We start from the raw sequence: 27946 nt of genomic DNA, 5'->3' as shown, positions 1-27946 counted from the left end.
AACAAAATAAGTCTCGATATAATCCAAAGAGGATTTGAGTAAGAATTCCATAGATGATCACTTAACGGAAATATATTTTAAGTACTGCCAATTTAATTGGTTATGTTACCGCAATACTTTGATTGAACACAGTACGCTTGCGCAGTGATGAAAGGCGAGAAATGGAAAAGGATCCTGCTAACAGACACCTCCCACGCGCATAGGACGTTTCTACGTTTCGACGCATGCGCTTTAGGATTGATGTCAAGGCACAGAGTGGCGCTATATCGTTTCCAGCTCGACTCGGGTAAGAGATCCAGAGACGTTTTTATTGCAATTTATGGTTAATTGGCCAAAGTTTTAGCAACTACTGATGGTGTGAGTCGGGTGTACATTGAGGCCCGCTAGTCTTCAGTTACGTTGTTAAGTCTAATTTAATGGCGACTTAGCAGTTAATTTTACCCCGCCTGTGATTTTTCTCCCCCTCTCTGCTGTGGCAGGGTGCTGTTGCCTGCTCACTCACGTATTGTTTCGTTCGCTCTCTAATGGCGGACGTTAGGCAGTGCTGCTGACTCGAGGGGGCAAATAATAGCCCCTATTGGAGACAGGAAGTAAGAGGATATGCGCTATGCAACTGATTGAGTGGGGGCAATTAACGTATGTTGAGCTTCTAATCTTAAATTTAAGCCGTTTTAGATCATTGTTAGAAATATAATAACAGGAGTGCAACTGATGTAATATTAAGTGTTATAGCGCCCCTTGGGGTCATGCGATGTATTTTTCTGATTGCCCGGGGTACTCGCTGAGGGGTAACTTTCCAATTAAACGGTAACTGGTAGCTTTTCACAGTATACAGAATTATAATAGTAGATTGGTAATAATAATTGGAGATAATATTGCATAAAAATCTTTAACGCAATTTAACCTCATGTCAAACACCTCAGATCTAGTAATGTGACTCCAGGTAGGTTGCTAACACTGACATTTGAATTGGGACATGGCAGAATAAAATGCAAACAAATGGCTTTCTAGGAATTCTCAGCATTCGAACTCTCTTTTTTCTATCGCGATAAGGCGTGCTGTGGAGTTATCACAAAGTACCATCCGTCATATCCCGCAGCGAATGATCACGAATAACTTGTGATTATTTTCCCCCATTGCTAATAACAATGGCGCAGTCTTCAGTTCTCCACCCTCCAGTTCGCCGCTAATCCAATGGCTGCGTGCGCGAAGGAGGCCAGGGGTGGGAACACGTCAAGCCGAAGCTCAAGCACGGTTCACACTGTTAGTGAATAACAACAAGTTCTCGTGCGTTTAGGGAGCGAACTGCTAATGTCAACTCTCACAATCGATTCGCGGTCAAACTTTTGGACGCTTCTAAGTTATAAAAAAAAATTAAATGTTTTTTTTGGCTCGACGCGGTCGGTTGCTCGTTGCCTTGACTCTCGTGGAACTGTGGTCCTCGTGATGGACCGGGGATTCGACTCGTTTGCATAGTCAAGGGCACGGCCTGGGGGAAAGCCTGCATTATGATAAGTATGGTCTGCTTTCTACCTCGATTGTAAATATCCGAATTTGCCGTGATAATTAACCACCCAGTTTTTAAGAAATATTAAGCAATATTTTATGAGCTGGTTACTTGTCTGTTGATGGCAGTTGTTGAATTAATACAAAGGATGCTTTTTTTGCTTGTATAAAAGTGTTATGTATATCATGGCTTCTGCATAGTACTGTTCATTTCCCCCACATACTTCGTATAAAGTCAGTCACAGTAAGTGTTATATAATATAATTGGGTAGGCGTATAGTGAGATGTTAAATTAGATGAGACTTCGCCTATTGAGGTGCCTTTTTAAAATCAGGGTCTGGTCTTGACTTAGCACAGGTATGAAATGTGTGATCGTGTTCTGAACAGGTGAAAGCTCTGCCTATGGAAATAATTTGTCCAACAAGCTTTTACTCTGTTCATAGCAACATCAAAATCTGTTTGAGGCGAACGGAATGTCAAATTTGCAGTGTTTGGCTTTGAGTGTTTCCTCTCCCCCCCCCCCCCGCCAATGGGGGGTCATGTTGTGTCATGCCATTGCTGTATTTTGAATGACGGTCTCCTGTCCTTTAGATGCACATACTGAGTGTGTGGCATCATTTTGTGGGGAGCAGCTGGAACATTACAGTGCTGTGAGAATCTTACATTTACTCTTAATCTTACTGCCTCTCCTCCAGTGGAGTATATGATGTAAAGGCTTGCTAGGCTGCAATGCAGTTTGATGCTTGAAGAGTAAAGCTGACATACCTGAGGGAGTAGCAATGACCAATGACCATGCTGGTTCACAGTGGTGACACAGAAATATTTTATTGAAAATATGAATAATCCCACAGTCAGTAGCCTAATGGTTAGGAATACGCAACCTAAGGAAGTGGATTTTAGCCCAATGGTTGCTTGTTTAGGTTCCAGAAGGGGATCTTCAGTGGCATTCTTGAGAAAGGAGCATAGCCCAAGCTACTCTGGTGAATGGGTAGCTAAATTATGCATGACATTTACTTTGAGCATTTCACAGAGATGTACATTCTTTTCACACACTGGTAAATATCCAACCTGGAGCCTAATGAATGAAGATAAACATTGACTTTTGATGGCTATACCGAAATGAACATTATGGGAGAACAGTAGAACTGGGTAAGGTAAAGCAACTGACTTCTTTTAATCTGATCAGAACCGGTCTCAATTTTAAGATCAAAGTACTGATTAGCCAAAAGTGCATGGACAGGGGCTATTGGTTTTATGTCTGCACAGCTGCAGTGCTGTCCTGCTTGTACCGTTTTCTGCCATGGCTCTGAACTTGCTGCCATTCAGTACTCTTTTTCAGACACTGATGCCCTTGTGTGCTCTCTTCATTTTCTGAATCTGTGTGAGACAACCCAGATGTACATCTGTGTGCTTGGAAAGTACATTTTCGGATTGAAAAAGACAGTTACGTAGTTTTTTTTTTTTTTACCTATTTGGAGTTTATGTTAGATTTTCTTTTTGTGTCAGAATTTATCAATAGGAAGTTTTCATGCTTTACTTGTCTACCAGCATAGGAGCTGATTGATCTTGTTCACACACTAAAATATCTAAGGGGTCACTTCAGACGATGTGTGAATTCCCATTATATTTTTGCCTGTTTTGGCCATGCTTTGTACAAATGGATGTTAGGCTTGACTGTGGTCTGTCAGAGATTCACAAGACTAGCATTTCAGCATAAGTGGGTATTACTTTGTAATGTATTCATTAGTGACACTTCTTTGCTTCCTATAATATTTTATGTTTTTATTGCTTGCTGTACACTAGAGGGGTGGCAAACCATGACAAATTGACATCAAGCAGATGAACTGGCTAGCCTTTCTACTTGGGGATCTCCACCATCTTAGACTGACTCCCATCTGACATAAGATGCCTTTCTGCTGTCAGCGTTGTTTGCATGTAGGAGCCTGCCATTATGTTGTAAGGCCTTAGATGTTTTATTGATTATTTTTTTTTTCTGTTGTAGAGTTAACTGTGTCTTTCCAAAATGAAATTGGCAGCACAGTCACCTCTATTTTGAAAAGCACAATATGAGAAAAAAGACTGAATTCTTCAGTCCACTATCAAGCTACGATTTCTACTTTAAGCATGTTGCTGCAGACCTGATTTGATGCTTACCTAGGCAAAATGGGCATTTTCTTCAATATTCTGATAGCCACCGCAACAAAGGACTTGCATGAACACCTGTTGTGAGGAAGAGAAGAGGGGGCAGGGAAAGGGGAGAAAAGAGTCAACATTTGTCTTGCAGTGCTGCCCCTTGTGGAGTTTCACTGACAGTACACACACACTTTTGAAATGTGCTAGTATATGAATAGGATGAAGTTAAGTATATATGGAAGGAAACACATTGTGTTTTCCTCTAGAACCATAGTGCCACACACATCAGACAGGTTGTACACAAAGATACATGTAGTGCTTGACATAACAGTGCAACAATGCAAAATTGTAAAAATGAACGAATTCTTTTATAGGTTGTGCAACAAAAAAAGAGTACATAGCAGTATAATTGGATGTATAAATGTAGGATTCATAGGTATTGGAATATAAAAATATAGCAGCATATCTGTACATTTGTGTAAACATGGGGTGCAGCTAGTGCAAATAGGGGATCAGGGTTTGAGTTATGTTTATTAAATTAACCTGAGAGGTGTGGGCAGCAGGGTGTTGCAGAGTGCTTATGGCCTGGGGTACAAAGCTGTTTTAGTCTGGTGGAACTGGGTTCTGGGTTCTGCAGTATCTTTTTGCAGATGACTGCGGGATGGAGAGTCCATGGGAGGGGGTCACCCAAAATGCTGGAAGCCTTGTGGATGCAGCATTTGTGGTAAATGTCTTGAATGAAGGGAAGAGATGTTCTCAGCTGTTTTCACTATCAACTGCAGGGACTTTTGGTCTAAGATGTCCCAATTCCCATACCAAACAGTGATACAGCTGGTCAGGATGCACTCTGTGGTACCCCTGTAGAACATGGTGAGGATATGGGGGAGGGGGACTTGTTCTCTTCAGTCAATGCAGGAAATGGAGGTGCTGCAGTACTCTTTTGACTAAATAGGTGGTGCTAGGGGACCCAGTGAGGTAATCTGTGATCTGTTTGCCAAGAAACTTGGTGTTTCTGACAGTTTCCACAGTACAGCCATTGATGGAGTATTACTGTGTGACTAGGAGCAGCAAGAAATCCCTCTTCAGTTTTTTCATATTGTTTCGGATGGGGCTAATTTTTTTTCTCTTTGCCTAAGTTTTCTTTCATCTGAAATAGGTTGGCCGAAATCTTGTACTGCAGTTCTAGCCTCTTGTCACCTCTCCCATGGAGGTGGGTATGGGTAATAAAGTGAGTTATTGTATAATAAACGTTGTGGTTAAATGCGTAACTTTCAGGCACATATACTTTGTAGTACTCAACTTGGGTTTGCTTTGCATAGACATTACATGTATAAATCAGCAAATCTGATTTGATTTAGGTATGTTTGTCTTTGAAATAAACCAACCATATATTTTAACTAGCTGTGTAAAGATGCATCAATGCTTTATGATGAATCAAAAATTTCGGGTGGCGATTCAACTGTATGTCAGTAATGTCAAAATCGATTTTTGGGGCAAAGTCCTCAGAGGTAGAAATCCTCCTACAGTCAGTGCTACTACAATGCATGATATTGTACAACAAATCTGTTCTAACATGATTGATATATTGGTACCCAAGTCCAATACCAAGCTGAATCGCATTTGTATTTTTGCAATTTCAGTTAAAGTGAAAAGCACTATAAACTACAACGTGATATGGCCTCAGTGAGAAACACTACTTGCATGCAAAAACAGCTATCCAAGTGAATGATAGTGATGTCCGATTCATGAACGTATCGTTCTTTTGAACCAGATCTTTTCAGCAAATTGACCAAACCAGTTTTCAAATCTAAAAGAATTAAACTTTTTCTTCAACCATGCATTGAACAGGTCAAAGTCTTAGATTTTAACCTGTGAAATATTTTTAGATTTTTATCATATAAAACACAGCAACTTCACTTACATTTACTTTTTGTAGACTGCCTGTAGCCATGTTGTCTTCAGTGTCCCTACACATACCATAATTCGTTGTGGTGTGCTTATGCCCAACTGCATAGTGGTTATGGCTCACAACATTGACTAGATGGTGTTTTCTGTTCAAAAAAGGGTTCAAAGCATGACCATGTTCAAAGCCAAAGAAAACCAAGAGCACCCTCTAGTGAGGTCACAAATACAGCAAATGGTTCATGAAATGTGGTTTTGGCCATCATTACTCCAGACTCTCTGCAATCGACAGGTCGTGAGTTTGGCACTTTCGGCTGAAGCTGTTTCTATGCAAGTCTCATGAGACTCATAAGACCCATAGGAGATGTTTTGTAATGTAATTTATTTATGTATTATATGCACTTTAAATAAAAAATAATAATAATTACATTATTGGCCACTGGTATCACTGTTTTTTATTATTTAATTCATTTCACTTGCCTTAAGTTAAGTTTGAGTCGCATTTCCCATTGGATATGTGTATTAGTATCTGATTTTAGTAATTGTGAGTTTTTTCAGGAACACATTGGTCGCCTTGTAGCACGACTCTCAGGTTGCGCATTCTTGCATTCATGATCTGCATTTGAACAGCCAGCGTAGCAGTAATGCCACCCATATTTCCGAATTGTAGGGAAGGATCATTAATATTCATAAGGGAAGTGCTACCTGATGGTTTGCGGTACAACACTTTTAGGAAATGCCTTTTTAGCACAAAAAGTCATAATTTTTCCTAGCTGCAGTAGCAATGGTCAAGACTGCTAACTATTTAGTTAAGTAAAAAGTAATGCTTGCGTTATTTATTACCAATGTTATTCAACATTGGTATTTGCTGATGTACATTTAAAAATCAAGATATCGACATCAGTCAGATGCCTTATTCTTGGCTGGTACTGCCAACCGATATTTCAATTTTAAAGTTGGCTGCACCCGATATAAAGACACACCTGCTAAAATAATGGAGATGATTTCATTTAATTTATCAGTTACAAGAAGTCTCAAAGTACTGTTCCTGGCATGACATGTTTATAATTCATTATTTCTGGACCACAGACCCATCTTTCATTTTTTCACATAATAAAAAATGGGTAACACTTTACATTAACTGCACCTTCATAAGGCATTGATAGAACATTCATAAGCAGCATGTAAGTATACTGTAATGTCTTAAAGCATTGCATTCATGACACCTTCAATGAACAAGATGCAACAGCTTTCATATATATTGATTATGATTATAGGATTGTTTATGAATGTGTACATTATTAAATATTTTAATACGGTGTAAATTCCAATGGTAATATTTGATTTTTTTTCAATAAAGTTCAGTGAAAAAGGTGTGAATTTAAATAAAACAATTGAAATTTAAGAGAGTGAGGCGGAGAAAAGTGAACAAGAACTACCGGTACATCTACAAGAACTGCACAGGAACTAAGAATTACTAAAAGACATTAGACTTAAGCTGTAAGGAAATATTTTGGATTCCATAGAGACGATATTGCGCAAAAGCAAGTGATGTCGGCTTTGTGTTAAGTCATCACAACTCGCAGCAACACCACCAGTTTATTACACAGACTTTATTGGTAGATAAATTGTATTTGGCTATAGTGTATTTTCCGTAAATTTCCAGCTTATTTTTGCTTTATAAATATCGCAAAATTTCAAATGTTGATGTGCTTTTTTTTCCCAGTATTGTTTAGCTGTAAACCTTGCAATTCAAACAGGCATTATGCACATGAAGCAGGCCTATGTCTCCTTGTTTTTAACGTGTAGCAACAAATGCCTCCTGCCTATACGGAGTAAGGCCTTACTCTGTATTTAAACTGCACAAGTAGGCAAGACTTAATTAACCCTTTGCTTTTACCACTACAGTAAATGCACACTCGGTGCCTTGTGGTCCCATCGATGTGAACGAACATGGAGGCTACCAGATTAGAGGAGTACATGTTCTATGCATAAACTCTATAACTTTGAATTAATTTGAAGTGGTCTGTGTGCAGACGTCACATTTAAAGCACAATATTATAAAACGGATACGAGATCACACCACGGCAGACATTTTCTGCCGCGATGAGTCAAATGAGATGTACATGATTGGCCATTTTTTCTTCCTACTGGGCTGTTTCTGTCAGCAGGTGCCTAAGAGATGGATGAAGGGCTGCCAGAGGCTTCCGAGCCTAGCCTGGCAGGTGAAGAGAGGAACGCTGTTCCAGAGGAGAGTTACCCTATGGAAACTGTTCCCTCAGGAGAAAAGACCACAGCCACAGAGTCCCAGGGAGGCGCTGTTACAGAGGCAGATACAGCCAGGGTAGCCGACGACGATGATGTGGTGCTGGTGGAGACCACGCCTCCTGCAAAGGAGTCTGGCACTGCTCCTCTCCCTGCCATTAGAATGAACTCTCCTGCAGACAGCCCTGCCCCCAAGCCTGCAGGCATTGCGGAGGAAGTAACCACGGTCACAGCCCCTGTTCTGAACCCATCGGCTGAGGATCGGAGTGAGACAATCGTGATAGATGACGAGGAAGATGCCCTCTCAGCACCAGCAGTACCCCAACGGGCTCTCAGCAGCACAGAGCCAGACTCTGAGATCAGGATTGCCAGCGTCACAACGCTGGGTACTCCAGCCACACAGACCCCTCCTACTGTTGCTTTGGCAACAGCAGCCCCTGGGGCAGGGTCGCCTGCCAGGCAGCAGGACATGAACTTGATGATCACAAGTGTAACTTCATTGCAGGATGCCACTCCACCAGCAGGGGCTGCTGCAGAGGTGGAAAATGGGCTACAAATTAGCAGCACCTTCAGTCTGAACCCAGAGGCTCAGGACCCCAATGGTGACCCCCCTGTCAGTGGCCGACCGAGCACCAACACTGGGTCCTCCGGCACATTCAACCCTGGCCGGGTCAGCACCGCCCGCGAGCCCGTGCAAAATGGGGAAACAGGGACTCACCAGAAATCTGGTAAAAAAAAAAAACAATTTAATTGATTAGAGGGCAGTTTATTATCCTTACTGTGCCAGAATCAGAGCTGTTGTTTTATCTTGGACTCAGCTTTTTGTTTTTTTTTTCTCACATAGGTAAAATGCACAGGACTATGATTATGCTGTGCTTACATGCACTGATCTGTAAGACATTTTGGACAAAGCATTAATTGCAGCTGAATTATAAACATTACTAACTAGTTGCCAGTGTTCAGCATCTCTTTTCTGCTTCTGGTGGTAAGTATTAATGGAAGCATCTTCCTCTTACTCTGCCTGCAGATTCCTGGATCTCCCAGTCAGCATCCTTCCCACGGAATCAGAAGCAGCCCGGAGCTGACTCCCCATCCCCAGCAGCACCGCTGCCCAAGCCACCAGCACGCTCCCCTCTGGGGCCCCAGCCTCCCCCCAGAGCTGTCAAGGTCACGTGCGCTAACTGCAAGAAGCCGCTGAAGAAAGGGCAGACAGCCTACCAGCGCAAGGGCTCTGCCCATCTCTTCTGCTCCACCACCTGCCTCTCCGCCTTCTCCCACAGACCCGCCCCCAAGAAGAACTGCACAATGTGCAAGAAGTGAGTGTCTCATTCATGGTGTTTTATACATGCTGAGTTTCCATGCACTTCTTTTTTCTTAAACTCGTTTTTAGCCTGCTTTATACATAGGTGAGGTACAAATATGCATTTAGTTCTTTAAAATCTGCCATTTTTATGGTGCTCAGGCTGACCCATGTCTTCAATACTGTCCCTTTTCCAGGGACATTACCAGTATGAAAGGGACCATCGTGGCCCAGGTGGACTCCAGTGAGTCCTTTCAAGAATTCTGCAGCACTGGCTGCCTGGCTTCATATGAGAACAAACAAAACTCCCCCAAGACACCTGTCAAAACAAAGTGCACCGTGTGTGGGAAGCTGACAGAGGTAAAATAGCATCTACCTTTGCGTCTTGTTGACCTCTTTAAACCTAAAAGCCAATTAAGTTTGATCTAATATTATGGGATATATCTACTTTCTTTAAGAAACATGTTTGGGAGGGAATGTAGTGGTTCTGCCTTTTTGGTTATGTCTTCAAATCCCTTGCAGATTCGCCATGAGGTCAGCTTTAAGAATGTCACCCACAAGATTTGTAGTGACATGTGCTTCAACCGCTACCGCATGGCTAACGGCCTGATCATGAACTGTTGTGAGCAATGTGGAGATTACCTGCCTAGTCGGGCGTCTGCCAACCACTTCCTGGTTATCGATGGCCAGCAGAAGCGATTTTGCTGCCAGAACTGTGTCAGGGACTACAAACAGGTCTGCTTCGCTCCTTCCGGCTGTTTTATCATTGAATTTTGAAACGCTTACTTCCCAAACATCCCTGCAGCAAATGCTGTACCTGCTATTCAAACACAGCCTTGTAGATTTCTAACCCTGTTGCAAACCAATTTTTAGTCACATTTGCCCTTTCTTGTCATACTGAGAAACATTCAGTCCCCTTCTAAGTAAGAAAATGTTAGGTCTTGTTTCACAAATCGTGAACTCTTTGTCCTGCTTTTAGGCACATGGAAAGCTTACCAACTGCAGTGGCTGCAAGGCCCCCTGTAGGTCATTTGATGTCACACATTGCATTGGGCCTAGTGGAACCATGGAGCCCTACTGTTCCACTACCTGTATGACTGCACACAAGAGCAAAGCTCCTGTCACAATCAGTAAGTCCTGACACAGAAGAGAGCCCAGGGCCCACGGCCCAATTCATCAAGTTACAGAAAACAAGCAGCACAAATTATGGTCTCGGAGTCAAAACATAGTTTATTGCTTGAATGTCTTTACCATTTCCAGGTGGTATTGGTTTGCATTGACATATGAGTATAGGTGGTGTTAGTCCATGTTAATTTTGTGCCTTTTATAGGTGCTGAGCCTAGCTGTCATTTCTGTAAGAGAAATGCATTACCCCAGTACCAAGCCACGCTACCAGATGGCAAGGTCTACAGCTTCTGCAGCTCAAACTGTGTGACCAAATTTCAGGTAGGCAGCAACTGGGTGTCGTCCTCTAGCAGAGGCCTCCTAGCAGGCGTGTTTACATGCATGTACAGGCCACAGACAACCCCTATGGAAGTGAATGGATCAGCATTCATTTTAGCATTCCTTTACAGTAATGGTCATTTTGAAATTGACACTCTTTCAGCAAATGATGTTTAAATGCTTTATATTTTAGAAAACATCTGTATACATTAACTGCTAATTGGATAAATCCCGAGAACGTGTGTGAGTGGAAATCAGCAGACACTAAACCAGTGAAGAGTGTAGCCCGAGCTCGGGTCTCACACCTCTGAATTGATTGTTGCTGCATTAAATCCCAGTGATGCAGCCCAGCCACACTAGCTCTGATCACTCTACACAGTGCAAGTTAACTGTAGAGAATGGGTGAAAAATCAGTTTTCAGCTTTTGTCCCGAGGTGCTGTAAAAACCTTGTCAACTTTACTACCCCTAACAGAATGCCAACGTGGCGACCCCCGCCAACGGGCAGCCGGCACGGCCCTCCGCCCCTGGGGGCATCCAGCTTAAGTGTAATTACTGCCGCGGTGCATTCAGCTTGAAGCCTGAGACACTGGAATGGGAGGTCAGTGGTGCTCTTTAACATGACGCACATCAAGGTGGCGCTCTCTTTGACAGCCATATAAAAAGCAACGGGAGCTGAGTTCAGCACCGGGGCTAACGCAGTGGTGTGTGGTTCAAAGAGAGCCTGTCTGAAATGTCGACTCAAACTGCCCTGGTGCCACTGTGACTCCACCTTTGAAAATGTTAGTTTTTAATGACTAGTGCAGTATATGAATCCAAACTCTATACATGTTGCTTGTTACTAGCAGCTTGGCAGTGTTATCTAGGGTAAATGGCCCCGACTTGATTAGTGAATGAACTAACAATTTAACTTGTTTAACCACTGGCATTTTGATGTTCAGGGCATAACGCGTTCCATTTAAAACAATATTATAGACAAATCTGTGAAGTTGTTGCAACTTGCTCTTCTGTATGAATCATTTTCTAAATGTCATTCAGATTTAAATATTTGATGCCCATGTCTCTTGTTACAGCACCGTTGTCTAATGGTAAAAATGAAAATCTTTCAAACGAGACTTGGTGCTATTGGAAATGACAGCATTGTAATTCCCGGATAGTGCTGTCATTTGTTCTACCCGTCTAATCCGTACTCATCCCACACTCACAAACTTGTTCAAGAACTGGATGGATCACCTGTAAAGGTGAAAGTTAAATATTTTTATTTGTTGTGATATGTAGGTCCTAAAAAGTGCACTTATTCATTTATTGCACATTCCATTTATATAATAATTTGTAGAATATTTCCAACTACGTGATTACATGTATTCTTTGGTTTTAATAGCCATGTTTGAAAATGTCTTTTTTATATATGTTTGTTTATATTTTGCCCTTTGATACCGTCATGCCATAGAAAAAAATTTAAGAACCGTAACACACACTAGTGATATATCCAGAGGTCTGGAGAAGCCACACAAATGTGTGTGACCTGTACGTGTAACTCCTTTAAATTTAATAGACCTTTTTATTCAAGAAGGCTTACAGTAGAGGAAAGAGGTACAATTTGTGTGCTTCCTGGGATTTGAACCCCAAGCTCTGTGTTATTAGTAATATTCTCATGATACAAAAATTTCAAATTTTGATAAGATATCAAGAAGTGTTTGGTAGCAATTTCGATATTTAACACGTAATGTCATGTAAAAAAAATATTTCAGTTGCAATTTCGTTTGCAGTAAAAACTTCAGTCATTTGTAAACTCATGTCACTATATCTAAAATATACCTTTGCAGTACAGTAGTAGCCATAGTAATTGCTCTGTAATCACGTTCAGAGATATTCATGAGCAATAAACAAACACTATCACACATTAGACCTTGCTTTCTATTATTGCAATGCATAATAGAACAGATATCCATTACCTTTACATGCTATGCTAACAGTTGCACAACTCTAAAAGTTGGTAGCCGAATGATCACTAATCAGTACGACCTCAAGAGCTGAGCAAGACCCACAGGTAAAAATAACTGCAGACCGTTGTCTTAATGTGGAAATATTTAACCAACTACAAAAAATGTTTTAACTCGTAGAGAAAAATACACATTACATCTCTACTTCAACTGCAATAAGCTCATACAAATTAATATTTAATTAATTCATAAATAAGAGTCCTATCTGTCAACTCTTACATCACGTGTCGGTCCATTCAATGCTTAGATAAATTTCTGGTGTTTGCCAGTATTGTTCAGTGGCACTGTTTACATACTCAACTCAACTAAGCGCGGTGGTGCTCTGACGTTGCTCAGCTAGTCATCTCGGTAACACCCCATCTGTAAGACTTCACTCCGGTCTAGGCATGCGCATTGATAGTCTTAACCGGAAGTGCAGGCTGTGGAATCAATACAGTGTAAAATGAGCATTAGAGCAGTTTTATACATGGTAGAATGAATACTTTCGATAACACTAGTAGTTAGCATGATGCTCTTTCTGTTGAGCTAAAGGAGAGGTGTTGACCCTATACTACTACTACTACTTGAATAATACTGTAGCATACTGCTACTGTTATTAATATATTATTATTATTATTATTAATAATAATAATAATAATAAATAATAATAATAATAATAATGGATTACATTTATACAGCACTTTTCACAAATCCAAAGTTGCATTACAAGGAGGGAGAAAAAAACATCTAAGCAGGAAGAGAAATGTACATTAAACAGGAAGATCTTTAAGTCAGATTTACAAGTAGATAATGAAGAGCAGTCATGGAGACACTGAGTATTCCAGAGTTTGGGGGCAGTGGCACTAATAGTGAGAAGCCTGGTGCTAGGGACGAAGAGTAGATTACAGCCGGATGTCCGGAGAGAGTGAGGGGGAGAGTAAGTTCATTGAGGTAAGGGGGTGCAAGGCCATGCAGAGCTTTTTAGATGAGTAGCAAGATTTTGAATTTGATTTGACACGAAACTGGTAGCCAGTTTAACTTGAGAATGGAGGTGATGTGAGCAGAACACTTATGGTTAGGGACTCTTGCAGCAGAGATCTGAATAAACTGAAGCTTTTATAAAGATTTTGCACGAAGGGCAATAAAAAGGCAATTCCAACAATCAGTACATGATATAATTAAACCATGGACCAGAGTTTGTGCATCATTACTAGTGAGAAATTACTAAAAGCGAGCAATGTTACAGAGATGGCAGAATGCAGTTTTGCTTGGAGTGATTGTGCAAAATAAGAGAGAGGTGCGAGCTGTAATCTTTGCACACTAAAATAACTAAACATAAAATGAAGGTTTTGTAATTTAGAGTGCATACACTGCATTAATGAACAAGAACAGTGTGTACAAATCAAAGTATTTTTAATTCTTGGTTCATTCACTTGGAGTATACCCGACAAACAGGGAATATTGAGGAACAAGTGACTATTTTGTGTGATGGCTGAACTCATATTTTGAATGGTTAAACATGATTAAAATTTGTCATTTCAGTTACCCATTTGTATGTTTCACTAACATCATGTTATGCGTAATAACTATATATATAAATGGGTCACAATAGGGAGGGCGGTACACCGGTGTCATAGTCATTATCGGTGTGATTGTGCGCCGCGATATGGATTTGCACTATACCGTTAACACAGTGAGAAGTCAACAGGCTATTTACAACTGAAGCTTTGAAGATTTTATAATCTGAATTCAGGTCCTTATATATTCTTTGTAACTGGTTTATCTGCGTTATGTGAATTTTCTATTAAACACACTCTGACACTGTCGTGATAGCAAATGAACAAATTCAAGATAAACAGATTTTGTGTAATTATGCACAAACAAAATAACCTGGTTACATATGTATACTAGCAAATTAAAAAGTAGAACATATTCGCTAAATCAGCAAATGTATGTCTTCATGCAAGGTGCACGGTAAAACACACAACTGCCCAATTAACACTTGAACTGCCATTTCCCATGCTATATGAACATCAAACTCCTTTAACCCCCAAGCAAGACATACTTTGGTGTATGTAGCCCTTTGTTTGTGCTAATGTGCCATTAGATTTCGCTGCTGTTATTGACACTAACACCTCTACCAAGAAGCTGTAATGTTCCTAACAGAGTAGCTGCTCTGTCCTGAAATTGTACAGCTGACAAGTTTTCTAATGTAATATTTTATAAAGTGTGGATAAATAGACGTATTTTATTGGTGATTTCATGTTTGTTAAAGTTTATATTTTTTAACAACTGTATAAAGTAATGTTAGTTTTCTATACAAATAAACTCAACTTCACAGAAACAAACATACATTTTCATGGTTGCCAAAACTCACGCAAGAAATCTTACGGCAAATCTACATTATTCCATTATAAGCCTAAAATTGGCTATATCTTACATACATGTAAATGTGTGTGCAGACGTCTCCAATTGAAGCTGACCAAAGTTGGCAACCCTGCGTTTTATTTGAAATGAAAAAAGGCACTGTTTTCAGCTGAAACGGTTTATCGTTACTCCTACAATTATAAAACAAATATGAGAAAACATTACCTATGTCACTTTTTTTTATATCTTTTTGAAATAAGACCATCCATACTGAAATGTAATAGCAATTAAAGTGTACTTAAAATATTATTATTTTTTTAATTTGCATAAAAGGACATGACATGCTACTTCTCCCAAAACCTGGAAAAAGTAATACAGTGATATAATACTGATCCTAAAGCCCTTACGACAAAGAATTCTACCAAGGTCTCATTTCCCTCGCCCGGACTAGGGTCACCGGGACCCCACCCTGGGGGAGGGGCACGTTGGTGAGCTCCTGGTGGCCGGGCCCAGCCCGAAAGAGGCACGCGGGACTGTCCCCAGGTGGGCCCACCACCCGCAAGGGGAATGTCAGGGGTTCGGTGCATTGTGGATCGGGTGGCGGCCAAGGAAGGCCCTGGCGGTCCGATCCCCAGCTAACAAAACTGGCTTTCGGGACGTGGAATATCACCTCTCTGGTGGGGAAGGAGCCTGAGCTTGTGCATGAGGTTGAGAGATACCGACTAGATATAGTCGGGCTCACCTCAACGCATAGCGTGGGTTCTGAAACCAGTCTCCTGGAGAGGGGCTGGACGCTCTTTTCTTCTGGAGTTGCGGCAAGTGAGCGACAACTGATCACCACCTGCTGGTGAGTTGGCTCAGGTGGCGGGGGAGGAAGCCAGTCAGACCTGGTAGGCCCAAGTGCATAGTGAGGGTCTGTTGGGAACGTCTGGCAGTGCCTCCTGTTCTCCGGAGCTTTAACTCGCACCTCCAGCAGAATTCCAACTGCATACCGGGGGAGGTTGGGGACATTGAGTTTGAATGGACACTGTTCCGGACCTCCATTGTGGAAGCGGTCGTACGGAGCTGTGGCTGCAGGGTGGTCAGTGCCAGTCGTGGCGGTAACCCTCGTACCCGATGGTCGACACCAGAGGTGAGGGCGGGATGTTAAGCTGAAGAAGGAGGCCTACTGGGAATTATTAGCCCGGGGGTCTCCGGAGGCAGCTGACAGGTACCGGCAGGCCAGGCGGAACATGGTTCCGGCGGTCGCGGAAGCAAAAACCCGGGCGTTGGAGGAGTTTGGTGAGGCCATGGAAAGTGACTTTCGGCCTCAAAAAGGTTCTGGCAAACCATCCGGAATATCAGGGGGGGGGAAGCAGCTCCTGGTCCCTACTGTTTATAGTGGGGAGTAGGTGCTGTTGACCTCACCTGGGGACATCACCCGGAGGTGGAAGGAATACTTTGAGGACCTCCTCAACCCTGCCTCAGATACATCTACGCGCACTGCCTTTGAGACATCTGAGGGCACAGAGCCTGAGGGTGCTGGGGGGGGGGCTTGCCCATCACTGGGGCTGAGGTGGCCAGGGTGGTTAAAGAGCTACGTGATGGCCGGGCCACCCGGAGTACCTAAAGGCTCTGGATGTTGTGCGGCTGTCATGGCTGACACGCCTTCTCAACAGCGCGTGGAGGTCAGGGACAGTGCGGCTGGATTGGCAGACCCTTATTTAAGAAAGGAGACTGTTCCAACTACAGGGGGATCACACTTCTCAGCCTTCCTGGGAAAGTCTATTCCGGGGTACTGGAGAGGAGGAACAATGCGGTTTTCGTCCTGGCCGTGGAACACTGGACCAGCTTTATACCCTTGCGAGGGTACTTGAGGTGACCTGGGAGTTTGCCTATCCAGTCTACATGTGTTTTGTGGACTTGAAAAAGGCTTACGACCGGGTTCCCCGAGGTGTTCTGTGGGGGGTGCTTCGGGAGTATGAGGTCCGGGGTCCGCTGTTGTGGGCGATTCGGTCCCTGTATGAACGGAGCAGAAGCTTGGTCCGCATTGCCAGTAATAAATCGGACGTGTTCCCAGTGTGGGTTGGGCTCCGCCAGGGCTGCCCTTTGTCATTGGTCCTGTTTATAATATTTATGGACAGGATTTCTAGGCGCAGCCAGGGTGTTGAGGGTGTCCAGTTTGGTGGCCTCAGGATTGCCTCGCTGCTTTTTGCGGACGATGCCGTCCTGTTGGCTTCATCTGCTGGGGACCTCCAGCGTGCTCTGGGGTGGTTCGCAGCCGAGTGCGAAGCAGTGGGGATGAGGATTAGCACCTCCAAGTCCGAGACCATGGTTCTCAGCCGGAAATGGGTGGATTGCCCTCTTCAGGTCAGAGAAGAGGTACTGCTTCAAGTGGAGGAGTTCAAGTATCTCACGAGTGAGGGTAGGCGAGATCGGGAGCTGAACAGATGAATCGGAGCGGCATTTGCAGTTTTGCAGGTGCTTAACCAGTTTGTCGTGGCTAAGAAAGAACTGAGCCGGAAAGCAAAGCTCTCGATCTGTTGGACCATCTTCGTCCCTACCCTCACCTATGGTCATGAGCTATGGGTAATGACCGAAAGAATGAGATCGTGAATACAGGCGGCCGAAATGAGGTTTCTCCGCAGGGTGTCTGGGCTCTCCCTTAGAGACAGGATGAGAAGTTCGGATATCTGGGAGAGTCTCAGAGTAGAACCGCTGCTTCTTCACGTCGAAAGGAGCCAGTTGATGTGGTTTGGACACCTGGCATGGATGCCTCCTGGGCGGCTACCCGGAGAGGTTTTCCGTACATGTCCTACAGGGAGGAGGCCCCGGGGCAGACCCAGGACTCGCTGGAGGGATTATATCTCTCGGCTGGCCTGGGAACGCCTCGGCATCCCCCCCCGAAGAGCTGGTAGAGGTAGCTGGGGAGAGGGAGGTCTGGGTATCTCTCCTGAAGCTACTACCCTCGCGACCCTAACCCCAGACAAGCGGAAGTTAATGGATGGATGGATGGATAATACTGATACATCCAAAAAAGTGAAAAATACTGATAATTTTAGATCATATCGCCCACCCCTAGGTTGCAATAATATAAGGTTAAATTTCATGCTCAGGTACTTCTGACACATTTGGTGTTGAATGTGTATATACTTCCCATCCCAAGTTTGCTTGTGCTTTTGAATCTCCGCAGTTTTATTAGCCAACGATGGATACGATGGATACAATGAATTTGACATGGCGTGTTTGATTCAAATAAGCAGAAAAAGAAATCTGACGTAAACTGGTGCCTTCAGTGACTTCTGGGAGTTTAGGACAAGGCCATGTAATCTCATAAGTAAATGGAGAAGTCATCTGATAACAGGCTATGGTTTTAGTCATCTATACGGATGTCACCTGTCAGTTTTATTATATGGAATCACTTGCATACTTGCAGCCGCTATAGTTTTTCCTTTGAGAAGTATGACCAACACGAAAGTGGATTTTAACGTCCTCAGTGAGGATGACTATGTGCAAGAATCATTTCTCTGTGGACTCTAAATACTTTCTTGTTCTCAACTTTGATCTCCCTTTCAGAATAAAGTATACCAGTTCTGCAGTAAGACCTGCTGTGAGGACTACAAGAAGCTGCACTGCATTGTGACGTTCTGCGAGTACTGTCAGGAGGAGAAGACTCTCCATGAGACCGTCAAGTTCTCAGGAGTGAAGAGACCTTTCTGCAGTGAGGGTACGCCCTGTACTGCTTGGTGCTCTTCACTGGTTCTCTTTTTAATGGTGGTTGGTGTTCATTGTAGTAAAATAAAGACATTTAGCCATCAGACAAAGTTAATTCTAAGCTCTGAAATTTTCGAATTATTACAATATACTTACGGTACATCTGCAATGTGCTGGAGATGAAGTCTGAGCAGGACATCCATCTTCTGACCACTGGGTCGGGGGCTCGGGGGGTGCATGTGACCTTGACAAGGTTGGGGAACACCCTGAAAATATGCCAGTCCATCACAAGAACACACACACACACACACAAACACAAACAAACTCACTCTCTACAGATTGCGACAGGAAAGTAGAGTACCCTGAAACCCATGTGACATGGGAAGGACATGCAGCTCACACAGAACAAAGGCAGGATTTGAACCTCCAGCTGAATGAGTAAACAGTTTTTCCCAACAAATAGTAGTGTGACCTAGTATGGCAGCGGGCACATTAAGTGGTGCATGATGTTCCCTTCTAGCTAAACCTGTAGCCATTCTACAGTAAGAGGGTAGCAGTAAGTTTAGATCATCACAATAAGTGAATATTCTTGTGCATATAGGATGACTCGATGAGACTGATGCAGCTTGAGCCAGTAATGAAACAAGTGTCCTGTGTGGGAAGTGTGCTTTCCCATATCCGTAATTTGAACTTTCCATAATCTGCCACTAGATGGAGTGCTTTTACAAGTATTTTGAAAGGTTTAATAAAATGAATCATTAGCTTTTTCTTTCAGTTGTGTGCATTTTGCTTTGTTTTTGGACTGGTATTTTATCTCAGGGGTGAAAGTTACTGTGGCGGGTGGTGAAGGATAAGCTGTGGAGGGTAGAAAGGTGTTATACCCCCAAACACTTAACTTAATGCTATTAATGACAGTAAGGATAACAATAGTAACACGAGTAACCAAGTTCGTACATTTCCAGCATATACTCCCACTCCCAGTATGTGGAATGGCACCCACAATAATGGCATTGCGTCAAGTGAAAATAAATCATGGGTACAACAGTAAGGGATCCTCCTGGGACTTAGCTGCTATCTCATGCGTGGTCTGTAGCTCAGCATGTTAAGAATCTGTGCCCATTTTCAGAAGGTTGTGGGTTTGAATCCTGTGGCTACTAAAGTGATCATATCACCAATGGTCCCTTGAATAAGGCCCTTAACCCCAGCTACACCTGGTGCACTGTACACTGGCTACCCAGGAGGATAGAGTAAGTGAAAACCAAAGAACTTCTATGTACCTGTACTGATGACAGACTACAGTATACCTTAGGTCTATGCCATTTAAACACAGTGCTAATCGTGGGCTTGTTGCTCTGGTTACTCCTGCTAGGCTGCAAGCTGCTGTTCAAGCAGGACTTTGCCCGTCGTCTGGGCCTCAAGTGTGTCACTTGCAACTACTGCTCACAGATGTGCAAGAGGGGTATAATTAAGCAGGTGGACGACCTGCAGCGGGACTTCTGCAGCGAGGCCTGCGCCAAGAAGTTCCATGACTGGTACTACAAGGTGAGGGCGCTGTCGCCCCATGCTATGCGTTCCTGTCTGCATACATACTGACACTGGTGTTCCCACCCCTTCTATCCACAGGCGGCGCGCTGTGACTGCTGCAAGGTGCAGGGCAGTCTTACGGAATCAGTACAGTGGCGTGGGGAGGTGAAGCACTTTTGTGACCAGCAGTGTCTTCTGCGCTTTTACTGCCAGCAGAATGAACCCAACTTGGCCACACAGAAGGGCCCTGAGAACATGTCGTTCGGTAGGTCTGCAGGGCCTTTGCAGCCTTCTGCAGGCTGCTCCCTTATAAATATTTCATTTGGCTTTATTCATTTGTTTTGCTTGCTTGTCAGCACTGTTTCTGTGGAGCAGTGTTTCCTGATTCAGTCCTTGGGGACCCACAGACGGTCCACATTTTTACTGGGAGCTGGGAGGAAGCAAGAACATGGACCGTCTGTGGGTCCCCAAGGACCGGGTTGGGAAACACTGCCCTGGAGTGCCACAGAAGATGTTGTATGAGGAGGCTTTAATGACGTACGCTATATTCAGTAATGTTCAGGAAAGCTGATGAACTGATCCTGGAATGGAGAGATTTGGTTGGTTTAGATCTCATTTTAAGTAGCTTTAACCTGCTGATCACCTGTGGGAGACATGGTCTCCTTAAAGGTATTCCTGCCCTGAGATGCTTTGTATCCCTTCTGTTATCACGTCTGGTCCTGCCCAACCGTTCCAATGTTACGGTGGCCCCATAAAACCAGAGAAAATGATTTTACCCTCCTCACCAGTAACCTTTCTGTCCCTTGGCAGGATATGGAGCCCTGTCACAAGGAACCAAAAACACGGTGAGTGTTGTCATGTTTGTTCCGTCTTCCACTTTGCTGGCACAAGCTGGCTCAGTTATGTGGGGATTGCATCAGACCATTATGGCTGTGGATGCTGATAGGGTAGATATTGAGTTTATTTTTATAAAGCACCCCTTGCAGTGTTATGTCAGTATTACAAGGAGACGGTACCTTAGAGATTTCGTGTCTTAGCTGAAGGGGGGTTTAGCAATGAGTGTAAACCCCAGTCTCTGTCAGCTCTAAATGCTGTTTCTGTGACTGGAGCATACCCATTCCCCTCTGGCTGCCACTAAACCATTTGTACAGATCTTATCACGTCCTTAGCATTTGCTGCACTGTTTAGGGTGATTTTGATAATGCTCCTGGGGAGCCAGCGTACACTGGCTTTTGTAACTACTCTCAATGGCCACAGTCTTGCTGCATTTCATGCCCTTTCATTGCCCTTCCCTGATCCCTTTCTGCCGTAGCCGTATAACCAGGCACCGCTGTCGACATTTGGAGGCGCTGGCTTGTTGAAAGATGCAAAGAACAAAGCTGTTTTGTGCAAACCGCTTACCATGACGAAGGCCACTTATTGCAAACCTCACATGCAGAGCAAGCATTGTCAGACAGGTGAGGCACATCGTTACAGGGCGGCATCTTGCCATCACACCGTCGGGACATGAGGCACATTTCCAGCAGCTGTATGGATGGTTTATGGAGCTGTGCTGATCTTGTTGGTGATGTGCCTATATCTGATTTTTTCCCCCCCCAAGTCTAATGCCTGTTACTGTTTGTTTGTGTACTGTAGAAGAGGCAGACTCGGAGATGGTGAAAAAGGAGTATGTCCCCGTCCCTATACCTGTTCCCGTCTATGTTCCTGTACCCATGAACATGTATGCTCAGACCACGCCTGCACCTGTGCCAGTGCCTGTTCCGGTGAGAAGCTGCCTTACTGAAATGTACACCGTGTTAAGTCCGTTTGGATGAGTTGACTCTGGCCAACAGTCAGGTTATTATGGAAGTATTAGGTTCACAGCCTTTTTTTCTTGGCATGTATTTGGAAGGCCTCCGCTTTTCTGGGGGGAAAAAAGAAAAGAAAAATCCACATTTAGATAACTGGCTTATAGCTAAGAAATACTTGGTTACTGTAGCACTGGATAATTTCAGGTGCGGTTCAAATCCTGGGTATGAGTGGTTCTCCGAGAAGCTGGGAAATGCCCAAAAGCTCTCAAGCGTGGGAGCATTTTCAACAAGTCTGTAGCAGAGATGTTACGCAAAAACCAAATCTATATAGAGGAATAGTGTGTGTGTGTGTGTGTGTGTGTGTGTGTGTATATATATATATATATATATGTGTGTGTGTATATATATGTGTGTAAACACACGCACATGCACTCACATATACACATACATACATACATATATATATTTAATTTTTGATGTGTGCCGTCCTTCCCAGGTCCCTGTACCAGTTTTCCTGCCTACCACGCTGCATGGCGCAGAAAAGATTGTGGAGGCCATTAGCGAGCTGAGGGCCAAGGTCCCCTCCAACGCTGTAGAAGTCGACCTGTTAACCATGACAGACATGATGGCGGAAGCTGACGAGGAGAAGCCTGACTGCAAAGGTGCAGATGTGTATATATAGTTATTTAACGTCTGTATGATACTGGTGCTCACCTTACTAATGTGATCTCATTTGCTGTGTGCGGCAGCTCGCATTATCTTTGATAATGTTAAAGCGTAATGGTCACGGTCCCGATCGGGAGGCCTTTTGCTTTTCGGGGGACTTGGCTTTCTTGGTTTCTCAGTTTGGTTTCTGCCTCCTTAAGACCTTAAGTGTGAGAGTGTGAAGATGGAGTGCGTAAAGGAGGAGCAGGTGAAGGCCGAGAGGGACACCAGCAGCAGCAGCTCAGAGGAAGAGGAGAACGACGACTCGTATGACCCCGGCCTGGATCTAGAGATCGACATTCCGCAAGGTACAAACTGTAGAGAAGCCTTGTTTGCAGTCTTTCTGTGGCCATTACACTTTCTCTTTTTTTATACAAATCAGGAAACTTGACTTGCTAAGTCATCTCAAAATTTACAATATGACAGATGTTTTTTTTCTTTTAGCATTATTCATATTTGTATTGATAATTTTTTTCCACGGCTGTGTAATACCATTTAAAAGACCACTCTATTTTCCAACAAATCTGCATCTTACAATCCCTATTTAATGATGGTTCTGCTAGCAGAAGGCTATGCTGAGCAGCATATTGCTTTCATGTTAAACATTTCTAAGACAGCAGTACATAAGAATGAGGAGAACCAGGAGACCAGTCAGGTAGAGGGCAGAAGCGACACTCTAATGCCAGAGATGACTGTTAACTTAACTTATCCGACAGTTTCTCATGAATCATAGGCTGACATCGTGTGACCGTGGGAATGGGAAAGATTAAGTGCAGCTGTGAAGTGCACTGCTAGGAAAGTTTGTATCAGGCTCCTAGAAGCAGGACTGAAGTCCTTAAAGCAAGGAAGATGCCCTTCATTAATGAGGAAAAAGAGAACATATTCACAGACGCACAGCCATAAACTGAGAAATGAATGAAACAAAAAATTATGCTGTGATCTCTTAATTTTTTCTGTGGCTATATATTGTAAGTCGGGTTGCCATGTTGTCATGATGTAAAAGAATATGTTAATTTCCCACAAAAGATTCCAAATTAAATCCCAAAAGTCAGCCGTTCAGTCTAAGTAATTTTGATACCCCTTCCCCTCTTTTGCAGTGCCAGGCCTGGACCCAGCTACAGAGTTTCTGGAGGCTGAAATTGGGTTCACGTTACCCCCTGTCTTAGGAGAGGAGAAGGAGGATAAGCCTCGACCTGCAGTCAGAAGAAAGGTAGTTTAGCTTGTTTCGCTGCCTGTTATCAGCTTGTGAAGTGCACTTACTTTCAGCAATGAAGGCAGTGCTTGTGTTTTAGCGTGTTGGGGGTTTACGCTCAAATGCACTGCAAGCAGACATTTTTGTAGGGGCATCAGGACACAAGATATTTAAATAAATGGACATAGGCTCATATTGAAGTGGAGTGTCTGTGCAATGCTGTGCTTTCCCCCATTTTTATTTGTCCTTTTTCATCAGGGTCACAAGAGACGGGCAGTGGAGGCGGGGGGTGGTTCCCCACCCCCATCGCCCAATGGCTCTGCAGAGGCTGCCCTGTGCCCTTTAAAGCCCCAGTATGGCGTGAATGCCTGGAAAAGATGGGTGCTGACCTCCGCTGGTCAGGTCCAAGATACGACAAAGGAACAGCTGAAGCTAGGTGACTGACTGCAGGAAACTGGGAGAAGACTTAACCCATTCTCAGATAGTCTGCCCAGATAAGACTCATAGCTGAAGATTAGCTGAATGCTAAACTAATGCTGTGATAACCTGTGCGATGCTGATCAAAATGAACCTAATGCTTTTATATTGTGTTTTTCACTGTAATTGCTGTGTATATTAGAGGAAATAATCTGCTGAGTAAACCCTTCTTGGAAAGCAGGTGTGGTCCCTGGGTTTTTAAATCATAACATGTGTGCTGTAATCATCATGAGACTTCTGTCCCTGCCTTACAGCAAAGCCGGTGAGGTTGAAGCGGAACTTGCTGTCCCTGTGTGCCGCGGAGCTGAGCCATGCCCTTTCTCGCTTTGTCAGCGAGGTGCGCCGGCCCAGTGGCGACAGTTACGCCCCTGACAGCATCTTCTATCTCTGCCTGGGCATCCAGCAGGTAGGAATGTTACACTCATCCTCCATGATAAATGAACTAATTTAGTGCTTGTTGCAATAGTTCCTTCAGATGTTACGTGATAAACACGCACAATTGAACATTTTCCTTGTTAGATACGGTAAATATCGCCAAAATATCAACCTTACTTGAAATTCTTTGTTTGAATGTGGCTGAGCATCACCTCACAAAATGGTGAATAGTATCTGTGTGCACGCAAGTCTGCTTACCAAATTTACACAGATGGTATCTCCTTTGACTTATACTCTGAAGGAAATTAAACATCATCATGTACATTGACAACTTTTGTTCACCTTCTGACACCTAAATTAATTGCATTATGTGATGAAAAGTTTTATACAGGGAGAATTGTTTGTCGGTCTTTCTGTAAGTATTTCTGAAACCCTAAAGAAGTCTGGACCTAATTGTAGCATCTCCATGACAACGGGAGAATGGACGACATCTTCAGTGACCCTTGCTACCAGCAGTTTGGTCAAGAACTTAACAAGGTCCTGAATGGCTGGCAGCCCAGTGTGCTTCCTGATGGTAAGTCTATCGTTTTTTGAATGACTGTGTTATTATACTGTACTGTCTAAAATCCTTCACCCAATTATTGGAAAGATAATAAAAGTTAACTTTTGTCATCTTTCCAATAAATCGTTAGGACCAGGTCTTCTATTCGAGGTGTTGTACTGGGCATACCAGGCTGACTCACATGTTTGTACTTAAAGATGACTATCCACCTGTGTTCAACATGTAAAACTCCTTTAACTGCTAAACGCATCTTATTGTATTGTCGTTCTTTTGCCTTTTAGGCGGAGTTACCATTTTGCTCACTCTGTAAAAGAGGTTGTTAGTACAGTCAAGCCAGAGGCTTTGTTAGATTTTTTTTTTTATTATTGAAAGCCACTCTTAACCATCTTATTTAGATTGTTTTAATGCTTTGGGACATTTTATAGTTATGACGTTTTCACCTTTTTTGGTGATTCTGTCTGTTTTAATACCCATATACACAGTGAATATAGCCCTAGTTGTAGACTTGGCGTTATGTCAACATAACTAACTAAACCCTTCACTGGATATATAATTCAGTAAATTCAGAATGAGAAATTGCACAGTGCCAGATTTCATCTCAAATGGTGGCAGTGTGTCTAGTTCTGTCATGTCTTTGTACTGGTAGTAGAGGAAAACACTTTCAGGCTCTGTTACATCAGGATAGATGTGTTTTTTCAGCATCATATTAAAGGAAGTCTCTCTCCTTCCCTCCTCTCCCTCTGTCTCTCTCTTTCCTTCTCTCTCTGTCTCAGGCTCTCTCTGGAGCAGGGTAGAGGAGCAGTGTCTATGGCGCAGCAAACAGCTGGGTGCTCACTCCCCTGCCGCTCTCCTCCGCTCACTGGTCTACCTCAACACCAAGTACTTCGGCTTGAGGACCGTCGAGCAGCACCTCCGTCTTTCCTTCGCCAATGTGTACCGCGAGCGCCGGGCCGGCCCTCAGGGCAGAGAGACCCGTGTTTGCATCTGCATCCCCTCTATCTCGCTGGACCACCAGGGTATGTGTCCGGCTGCTATGGAGTCGTCATTCTCAGACCCAGTGAAAGTATGGTTGTCCATCACTAGGATGTATCCTGAACAACTGTGAATGTAGCACGGCCTTTCATTAATTTCGGGTTCATGCAATTGTGTCTACATGCAGAGAAGACAGGCTCAGGGAAGAGGAAACGCAGAGACGAGGAGGGTGACCCAGACGAGGGCCCGGGGGGCACGTCGCGCTGTCCAGTCAAGAAGCACGAGTGCCGCTTGTACGAGCTCTACCTCTCCAAGTGGTGAGTCTGTGTCTCGCAGGGTGTAAGTGCCTGTGTGAAACCACGTGCTCAGCCCTGAACCAAGTATGGGGATTTATTTGAGAAAATGATCTTTCCTTGCACCATCCACACTCTTGATAAAATCTTAAGTGAAAACTAGTGAAATGCTTGTTTTCTAAACAGATAAATATTTGGTATGGAGCATGGGTAGGCAACCTACTGCTGGTATCCAGCAGGTTTTCAGTCCTACCTGGTCTCTGGTGAACCACACTTGATCTCAGGCAGATTGTAACGCATCAGGTAGGATAGAAAACTTACCGGCACTCCAAGATCAAGGTTGCCTATCCCCGGTATATAGTGTTAGCCAATCATGCTAAATGGTTTATTCACTCAAATTGTACTTTATGTAAAAAGCTGCCGCTGTTCTCTATTTCCCCTGCTACAGCCCAGCATCCCTGAAGCAGAGGACAGATATGTTCTATGTGAAGCCCGACGCGTTCAGCAGCAGTGATAGCCTCCTCTGGTACAGCACCACCCCTCTAGAGAGAAGTAGCCTGGAGTGTCTGCTTGCGCGTGCCCTCCTGACCAGGGACATCTACAGTGAGAGGGGGCAGTCTGATGAGGAAGAAGAGGAGGATGATGATGGTGACCAGTAGTCATGTCTTGTCCCCCCCTTGCCCCCGCACCTCCACCCAGGAGCACATTAACAGCAGTGGAGCAGGGCTGTTATTCAGAGGACCCTGCCATTCTCTCATCCGTTACTGATTTCTGATCAGTTGAGGCTAATCATTGAATAGGCGAACAGGCGAATAGGCGCCCAAAAGCCAGGCGCCACATAGGTGGAGCAGAACAGGGCTTTTGTTTTTGTTTTTTTTGTTTTTCCCCCCAAGGATTTTTTTTTTTTTTTTTTTTATAAAATCATGAAATGGAAACTCGAAGTGTTGCCTCTTCGGGAAACAACATACAACTGATGTAGCAGCCAGCCTCCCAGTTACAGTCTGTGAATGATTTTAACATAAGGATGACAGGAGGTCACTGTCCATGCTGTCAACAGTTTGTTTCTGAAAGCTAGATGGAACCAGTTTTAGATGGAACTTGGCTTTGACCTTTATGGGAAAGGAAGGTTTATTTATTACCCATTTTAGGTTTATTTGTAGGTTTTCTTTCTGACAGGACAGAATCGGAACGGGCTCGTGCCATGTGAACAGTCTCTTCTCAGCGAAGCATTAATTAAACCTTGCTGCGGCTCTACCCAATCTGTCCTCTGTCTCCCTGTTTTCATTCAGTGTGGAGATTTGAGTGGGTGGAGGGCCATGGACTGGTGTTCGTAAGCTAGAATGGTTTGAATTCCACAAGGGGCTTTTTTGAAAGTTATTTCAACTCAGTTTAGTAAATACCCAATGGAATAAATGTTAAAATGTGCAAAATTGTCACTTTCAATAAAAACATTTTTGCTTACACGTA

The 27946-nt window shown here is 43.5% G+C and overlaps 1 protein-coding gene across 1 annotated transcript; it reads left to right on the top strand.

The window, feature by feature from the left end:
• The first annotated feature begins 188 nt into the window (after positions 1–188).
• zmym2 (zinc finger, MYM-type 2) lies at positions 189–27946 on the top strand. Its single transcript, XM_023792915.2, has 23 exons — positions 189–286; positions 7710–8534; positions 8834–9122; positions 9304–9466; positions 9629–9841; positions 10086–10236; positions 10437–10552; positions 11023–11148; positions 18452–18602; positions 19959–20131; positions 20213–20378; positions 20924–20958; positions 21426–21570; positions 21749–21876; positions 22400–22565; positions 22770–22916; positions 23706–23818; positions 24059–24236; positions 24532–24683; positions 25112–25226; positions 25988–26230; positions 26374–26503; positions 26928–27946. The coding sequence occupies exons 2-23, from the start codon at positions 7724–7726 to the stop codon at positions 27136–27138; spliced, it is 4122 nt and encodes a 1373-aa protein (XP_023648683.2). The 5' UTR covers positions 189–286; positions 7710–7723; the 3' UTR covers positions 27139–27946.

The sequence above is a fragment of the Paramormyrops kingsleyae genome, chromosome 16, assembly GCF_048594095.1.
Source record: "Paramormyrops kingsleyae isolate MSU_618 chromosome 16, PKINGS_0.4, whole genome shotgun sequence".
Lineage (NCBI taxonomy): Eukaryota > Metazoa > Chordata > Actinopteri > Osteoglossiformes > Mormyridae > Paramormyrops > Paramormyrops kingsleyae.
This window is presented reverse-complemented; position numbering and strand designations above follow the sequence as displayed.